This window comes from Nannobrachium achirus (assembly GCF_963921795.1).
Source record: "Nannobrachium achirus genome assembly, chromosome: 24".
Taxonomy (NCBI): domain Eukaryota; kingdom Metazoa; phylum Chordata; class Actinopteri; order Myctophiformes; family Myctophidae; genus Nannobrachium; species Nannobrachium achirus.
The window spans coordinates 24,270,497-24,279,137 of NC_137831.1; the positions used below are offsets into that span (position 1 = coordinate 24,270,497).

Below are 8,641 nucleotides of genomic sequence, written 5' to 3' on the forward strand. Positions count from 1 at the left end.
TGTTGAGTTCCAGTGACTCCGTTGCAGTGCTAGATTGTGGGGTTTGTTAGGTTAAATTTAACCCTGAGAATGTAAACATTTACCCCATATGGCTCACGTTTTATACGCTGTTCTGTACAGACAGTACATACCATGTCCTTGAGGTGGCATGTCCTTTCATCTGGGCCTGTTAGGTCAAAGGTGTACTTTAACTTTATTATCCCCATGGGGGAAATGTGTCCCCTACACCCATCCTAACATTTGACCCATCCTAGCTAGTGTACTTAACTCATTCTGAGCCCCAGACATTAACGGATTATAATGTCCAAAGTGCCTCCTTCAGGTCCCATTCACTTGCGTTGTCTTATTTTGAAGGCCAGAAGTCCACACGCGAATAACTTCCGGTCTGACGTCATCGGATCGTGCGCTGGAACCGTTCCGTGTCCACGTGGAGTTGTGTAATGGCCGACCGGGAGCTTTTATAACTGTGTAAAATAAGCGAGCATCTGCCTCCATCCTAGCTTCTAAAGTGTAGTTTTGAGATAATGGACATTAAAGATGAGATCCCCCGTCCACCTCAATGTTATGGATGGGACTATTTTGTGCTTGTGGAGCCGTGATGATGCGAAATCAGCGACAGATTTCGTCTCCGGACCGCCGGCCATTCTTCTCGGTAATGTACTCGCTGTTACAGTAATAGATTACTTTTCGCGAGATATCCCGTGAATGGCACTACAGTAATAGATTACATTTCGCGAGACATCTCGCGAATGGCACTAAATGAGTTAAGAGCAGTGGGCAGCTCCCGGAGACCAACTCCTGTTGTAATGCCAATAGTCTGGTGACAGCCAAGGGCACTGGCAGGAGTATGTACCAAGTTAACACGCATGTCTTTTGGTGTGGTAGAAAACACACACAACCAAGGGGTGAACATGCATACTCCACATTTAAAAGGAATTGTGATACAGAATAGATGAATGGGAAGTTGAAGTATACTATGTTAGCTCCTTTGATGCAAGCCGAAAGAGAATCGATTGATGGCTCATTAAGAAACACTCGGCTTGCCTGCGGTGTCACTTGCCCAAAATAGCAGATCTACTAGCTTGCGATACGTCACGCTACAACGGAAGTATAAATCGGGCTTTACTCTGCACTTAAGCCTGACGTGTTGTGAGTGACGAGCGGGGCGTCACTCAAAATGCCACCAGGGTTGCCACCAGTGCCACGCTGTTGAATTTCCCCTTCCTCGACCTTTTACTGGCATTTTTATCTCATGCCAGGGCACAGGACAACTGCTATCACAAAGGACACTGGCTTTTCTGTGACCTTTTTTTGATAGTAGTAATCAGCGTGGGAAATTGCCAACCAGCAGACGCTGTGTGTAGTTAGACCTGTTGATCTCAGATGCTCGAAGATCCAATACAGTTATTATAAAGAACACAGCGTTCTTCTTCTTCTGAAGTCGACATTGGTTGGTCTGCCATGCTTTCAGAACGTCTCGCTGAGTGTGACTTGTTTAGGCTCACTGGTAAGCTTGTCTACTTGTTTAGTAGAATAGTAAAACAAATGTGCCTAACTGTCAGTACAGTACAATAGAAGACGCTTAAGTGATGGTTTATATGTGGTTCTTCTACTTCTTTGATAATCCATTTGGAGAGACATTTTCTTAATTATAATTTAAAACATAACTCAAATATGTATATGTATGTGACATTGTGTAGAATGTTGGACATTGTCTGCAAAGAGCTCATCAGTAATGAATAGGAAAGGTTATTGATGTGTGTTCACTGTTTACTGTCCTAGCTGTGTGTGTGTGTGTGTGTGTGTGTGTGTGTGTGTGTGTGTGTGTGTGTGTGTGTGTGTGTGTGTGCGTGTGCGTGTGCGTGCGCTCTCTCTCATCAGGATGCTGCTGCGCTGGAATACCCTGGGCCCTCATTTCAGTTTTTGTCACTATTTTTGGGGGTACCTGGGTCTGTTTAGTTGGGGTTTATTTTTCGACCAATAAAACCATTGAAGGGAATTTGGGATTTTTTGTTAGTTTTTTTATATCCCTCGGGGGAACTATTATTATTTGTATTATTTCTTTATTTAAATCATGGTTCATTCGACCGCGGTGCCCAGATGGCCAGCAACGTTTACCAGGTAATTCACAGTTAGAGACTTTTAGTTTTAGTCTACTTTTAGTCGACTAAATATCTTAAGATTTTAGGAGACTAAATTTACAGTTGATTTAGTCAACTAAAATGTATTTTGGCATCGTAATGACTGATTTTACACTTGGTTGCGTGCTGAAAATAGCCGATCTACAAGCTCACAACGCGTCGCATACAACCTCCAACGCGACGCGTTGTGAACTTGTAGATCTGCTATTTTCAGCACGCAACACCCGAGAGCAACCAAACATAAAATGACTTTCTTCAGCACTATAGTCCCTCCCTAATGTTTTAGTCTAGTTTTTATTTTTTTGACGAAATTGTCAATATATTTAGTCTTAGTTTTAGTCATCACAGCTTACTTTTTATTTCGTTTTTATTTAGTTTTCTTCTGTGAAAAAAGACGCCGTCGACAAACATTTTTCGTCATGGTTTTAGTCGACGAAATCAACACTGTCGTGTGGGTCTTGCAGTGGCGGCTCCAGGGGGGTGTTTGAGGGGGCTTTAGCCCCCCCTGGTGAAGGCTTAGCACCCCCTAAGCCCCCCCACCCCAGACACCCAATTGTAATGAAAAATATTTATGGAACACATACATTAAATATATATGAATATGTGAAAGACAATTGACTGACTTCTATGTAAACCATACTAAAAAACTGTACTTTTTATGCTAAAAAAGCATCTTCAGCCTCACAAAAACCCTATTCGATCACCTACAGTACTCAGATTTGGAGATTTGTTCCGTTATCCATACCCTAAGCGAGAGAATCACGTTTGTCGTATTAGTACTAGTCATTATTGTTTGTTGCCAAAATGAATTAGCCCCCGCTCTAAAAAAGCCAGCTCCCCCATAGCCCCCCCAGTCCCAATTCTCTGGGGCCGCCGCTGGGGTCTTGTGTTTGCTGCTGCAGGCCCTGAAGTGATAGCACATCACACTGAAGTGGGAGCATATTTTTTTTCCCTCTACACCATTTCCATGGCGTGACTAATCAATAGAAAAAAAGTCATTTTGGGGGTGAACTTTAACGTTGCCTAACCTACCAGAATCATTTTGGCCAAACTGCGTACATCTTAAACCTTTTTCTCCTGGGGTTATTTTCGTAGAGACCTTTCAGACCAACAACGTGCTCTAAGATGCATTAAAACGCAACTGTAACATCACTTTGACAAAAGACTACCCAAGAGTTATATTTCTTTGTGTGTCGTATATAACCTGTCTGGTCTCTGCATAAACACGGTATGCTTGTAAAATGGTTGTCAATAGTTACGTATGTCAAGTATACCAGGATTCGTAGTCAATGGAATAAACAAGCCCGACCAGGCGACCACCACCGATATGACCCGTTAAGTGTCCTACACACCTCTTCTTGTTTGTGTGTAGAGCCCGGGTTGGAGATGGGAGGCTTGGACAACCCCAGGACGTCTGAACTCAAGGAGACGCCGGCCTCTGAGCCTGTGAATGAAGGACACCAGAGAAGGAAAAAGAAGAAGAAAGTTCAAACCATAGGTTTAAATCATAAATGTCTGTCTGTCTGTCTGTCTGTCTGTCTGTCTGTCTGTTATAGCCCTCTCTAATGCTTCATGACCCACCCACTGAGAATTTTTCGGGCTATTAGACGTATAAAATACGTCTAAACGTGAACGTTTTTTAGATTAGAAGTGGGAACAACATTATTTCAACGGCTATCCACGAGTTTCCTACGCCCCATAGTGCATTGCGCAAACGTCTGCACCGAGGTTCCGCCGCCGATTTACAAGCTCACAACGGGTTGCATCTGCGACGCGACGTGAGCTTGTATGTCTGCTGTTAAACCCGGAAGTTTGGTCCTGATAGTCTCCAGTAAACTCCCGCGGAAACTTGTGGATATATAGACAGACGCTTACAAAGCAGCTAATCAACGTCTAATCTAAGCTTGGCCATGTCAAAGAAATTGCACTTTTAGACCAGTTATAACCCTGTTTTAGACGGACGTCTAATAGCCGACTATGGGTCACTGGGGAATTTATGTTTAGTTTGTTTCGCAGATTTTGAAGACGACCAGGCGGACCTGGTGAATGAAGACGGGCCAGAGCAGAACACAGATGGGGAGGGAATTGTCAAAAGATCAAAGAAGAAGAAGTGAGTCAGATTTAATATAGCCACAGATTTAGCATGGGATTGTCATGTCGACAGTAGAGCATCTGTCCTCTGAGCATCCATGTTGTCATTCAACAAATTACGAAAGCAGAGACTTCATGTAATCATCAAACCAGTCAAAACCCCAAAACAGTTAAAAGGTGAAACTTTTGACATATTAATTAATTTTTGACTAAACAAAAAGACCTTTACTGGCTGATTTAAGTAAATAAGGTAACATTTTTGGCTGTGGAGATCAGTCACATTTTAAAGATGGGGTGCCATAATTTCTTTCCCCCCTAAAACATGATATTATGATTATATTAGGAGGGAGATTTTTTTCCCCAAAAGAGTGTACATAAAGTGTTAAAATTATGTTTTTATGTGGTCACACCTACCTGCTCATTAAGTATGCCTGGTTGTCAGGTGGGTGGTGACCCAGCTGAAGTTAGCCACACCCACAGTGTTGGGTCTAAGGTAAAAGGAGAGGGGATGATTTTATGATGTCATTAAATCAGTGTTTTGACTCCGAGGCTTTCAGTTTTCAGGAAGAAACCAAAAATACACAGGGAAGGCGAATTTGCACATTATAAGCACAAAACAGAAAAAGTAAATTATTGCAACACCTCCAAAATATCACCAAATAAGACAAGATACCTTGGTTTAAGAGACTAAATTCAGTGAAAGATAATACTTTGGAACGAGGTTCCTTTTTTTTTTTATGAAACACAAACAATCAAAATGTTCACGGTAAAGACAGAAAGGGACCAATAAAAGCATCTGACCATGTCTCTTTACGTCTTCCAAACCAGGAAGCCAAAGGTCACAGAGTCGCAGCTGCCCGCCGAGCTCAACGTAGAAGCGGATGACATCATCACGGATGACCCGTCCTCAATCCCCCAGCATTCCCTGTTCTCAGCCCCCCAGGACCAGAGCAAGCCGGTGGGGAAGGTGTTCGTAGAGAGGACAAGTGAGTGTCTGTGATGTCGTGATATCTGTCTTCTATCTAGGAATCTTTGGGTGACTACTGACTCGGTGTATGCCCGAATATGGAGATCACTCATAATACTTGAATACCTCTGTTAACGGGTACTGCACTAGTAATACAGACCTTAGTTGTTCAATTTGAGCTCATTTGCAATCACACTGTACTGTACTGATGAATTTAGACTTTTGATTGAAAAAAATCACAGACTGCTATATTAAACGTTGTGTGTGCGTGCATCTGCAGAGCGTTTTCAGGCAGAAGAGCGTTATGACAGGGGGAAGACCAGTGACCAGTCAGACAACTTTGTGGAATTCCAGCCTCAGTCTCCCTATAACACCAGAGACGTGGCACTCAGAGTACACTCAGGGTTCAGGTGTGTGTGTGTGTGTGTGTGTGTGTGTATTGAAAAAGTGCACGGACACTTTCTTTTGTTACAGATTTGTCTCCATCATTATCTGAGTGCGTCACTGTTCAGACAAGAAGCACATAACGGTACGTATCTGTAGACATACGGAATGAAAAACACCCCTCTCCTCTCTTCTCCAGGGATCTAGGGGTGTTCTGCCATGGGTTCCTGGCTGGCTACGCAGTGTGGAACACTATAACAGTCTACGTCTTGGCTGGTCCTGAGCTTACAGCTCTCGACAACCTGTTGGAACAGTACCACCGCCTGGCGTATCCGGCGCAGTCTCTGCTGTACATGCTGCTGGCAATTAGCACTGTGGCTGCCTTTGACAGGTACGCTCTCCTACGCACGCTGAAACTAGACGACCTGCAAGTGTGACATCTCAATGCGCTGCAAGCTTGTAGATTGGCTATTTTCGGTGCACGACACCATAGTATGACAGAGTTGTATGTGTTCATTTTAAATCAATTTATTATAACAAAAGAATCATTTTACATCAATAGAGCGATATGGTCTTGTCACTTCAGCATTCAGTATATCAGTAGGTTTGGTCTGATAATAATAGGTTTTTCCATACAAGAGTGGGCAATATCTTCAGGCATGAGTCAATGCTAGACACCAGTTTGTGTAGCGTTTGGTTGGGGTGAATCCCTGCATACTCTTGTCCGTCCTAGGAGTGTGTGATGTCACGTGTGATTATCTTGCATTCCTAACTGTCTCTGAAAGTTCTGATTATATTGATGAAATTGTTAAATAAAATCGATGATTATATATTCTACTTCCATTGCTTAAAATGGGATGTGTCTGTCATTGTAGTCGCACACATTGTTGAAAAATAAAATACTCTCTGTTCTGTGTTCTCTGTTCAGGATGAACCTGGCTAAAGGCTCCACAGCTCTACGGAAGTTCCTCACACTGGACCCTGTGGCGCTGGCATCATTTTGTGAGTCTTTAGTTCACATACATTTAACATGCATACATTTTAGTCATGGTGCAGGACAAAAACAAGTTACTGGATCAAATGGGACAGTCGCCGGTTCGATCCCTGATCCGAACGACCTTTGCTGTGTGTCACTCCCCATCTCTCCCCCCATTTCCTGTCAGTCTACTGTCCTATCAATAAAAGCATAAAAGCCCCAAAACAAATCTTTAAAAAAAGAAAAAAATGGGAAAGTGTCGAAACACCCACGGTGCATCTGGTATTCCAATCAATATAATTGGCCGTGTTCGCGGCAGGAGGGAAGCCGGGCGGGGAGGGCCAGGTCTTTGTCGTTGCACGAGTGACTCCTTCAAAGGTGCATGTCAGCAGGGGTGTTGAACTGTGAGGAATAGTTTCCTCCACGCACCACGTCCTCGTGAAAAGAATATCATCATAGGAGGCATGTGGTTTCAATATGCCTCCTACCCTACACTTATGGTCTTGGGAATGGTTGGTCTTATAGGTATGATACCAACACCATCCAGTAGGGGTCAGCAATGACAAGACTACACAAGTGTGCAGGGACATCAGGACATTGGCACAACAACTGAAATGGGAAAGTTGACAAAAAAAGAATAAAGGTTTTCACAATGGCTTGCTACTATTTTCTTTGACCATTCTGCTCATCTCCATACAGCCTAAACTTACTGTCTCCCTCTGTCTGTCTGCCTGCGTGTCTGTGCATTTTTCCGTAATGTAACCTACAGTGTATTCCTCGGCTCTGGTCCTGTCTCTCAGCCAGCAAATGACCAGCGATCGAATCAACCTCTACCAAAGCCCCAATGTAACTCTATGGTGAGTCGAGTCAGATCGAATGATCAAATCAAATGTATTATAAAAACTGTGCTTGTTAACTGGTGAGTTCTGCGAAGTCCTTGTATATGTTATTGAATGGGATTCTGATGTTATCTCAGAACAGCTTTTGAAGCCATTCTGATTGACTCCTCTGTCCTCTCCCTGTCCCAGGCCTGCAGGCTCGGAGCATCATTTCCTTCACCCCTGGCTGACGGTCAACCTGGTGGTGGCGGTGCTTGTCGGCCTCGCCTGGATCCTCATCGCCACCCGGCCTGATATAGACCACACTGAGGGTGAGAGACAGACACATGCACACGCACGCACGCACGCACGCACGCACGCACGCACGCACGCACGCACGCACGCACGCACACACACACACACACACACACACACACACACACACACACACACACGTTTGTACTACTATTCTTGTGAGGACACTGTCAATTTTTGAAGTCGGTTTAATGGCGTTGTTATGATTAGTTTTCAGCCTAAACCTAAAGCTGAGTATAAATCAGGCATACGTCCAACCCTAACCCCTAAACCTAATCTCTCATCCTAACCCTAACCCCAACTTGAATCTTTTCCTAATTGTAATTGTGAGCCTATCTCTAATACCAGGGCAATTGGCTTCACGTAACTATTTCTCAAACTGGACTACACTTCTCTGGACATTTGGCACTCACAAGTATAATAATACAAGACACACTCACAATCTGCAAACAGAACAAATGTAGCATTCAACTCTCTTTCTGTGTTATGTTTTTCAGGGTACCTCATGGCGATGGAGATTAAACCACCTCAATTAGAGGAAAAGAATGAAATGACTGCATGAGAAGAAAATAAACTGTTGATTACTTGTAATTTCACATACTTTTGTACTATTTACCAGTGAATTCGAAATGAACATGTTTTTTGCGATACATTATTTTTGTATTTTAATGAAATTTGTCTTTTGAAAACAAATTGGAAATATATGATTTTATCCAACTGCAGTGATGTGCCTGTTTCTTATATTCCTACTGCCTACTGTATGCTCCTGTAGAAGCAACATGTCTGTATGCAATCACTCTAGTTTTAAAAACATTTGTTTAAGTTTAACTAATGATCTCAGAGAAATACACCACTACCCACAACGTTAAGGAGAAAGAACACTGAAGTCAGGATAGAGGAATAGGATACTGTGTGGGATCAGTTTTTGCATCTCTCATTTTCTCTCGGT

The 8,641-nt window shown here is 43.1% G+C and overlaps 1 protein-coding gene across 1 annotated transcript; it reads left to right on the forward strand.

The window, feature by feature from the left end:
• Positions 1 to 1,976: 1,976 nt before the first annotated feature.
• On the forward strand, positions 1,977 to 8,409 carry LOC308280437 (transmembrane protein 237B-like). The gene is made up of 10 exons (XM_080720700.1): positions 1,977 to 2,121; positions 3,514 to 3,639; positions 4,158 to 4,251; positions 5,061 to 5,218; positions 5,480 to 5,609; positions 5,783 to 5,974; positions 6,512 to 6,585; positions 7,329 to 7,416; positions 7,588 to 7,709; positions 8,190 to 8,409. Exons 2-10 carry the CDS (start codon positions 3,528 to 3,530, stop codon positions 8,252 to 8,254), a joined length of 1,035 nt encoding a protein of 344 aa, XP_080576826.1. The 5' UTR covers positions 1,977 to 2,121; positions 3,514 to 3,527; the 3' UTR covers positions 8,255 to 8,409.
• Positions 8,410 to 8,641: the final 232 nt, after the last annotated feature.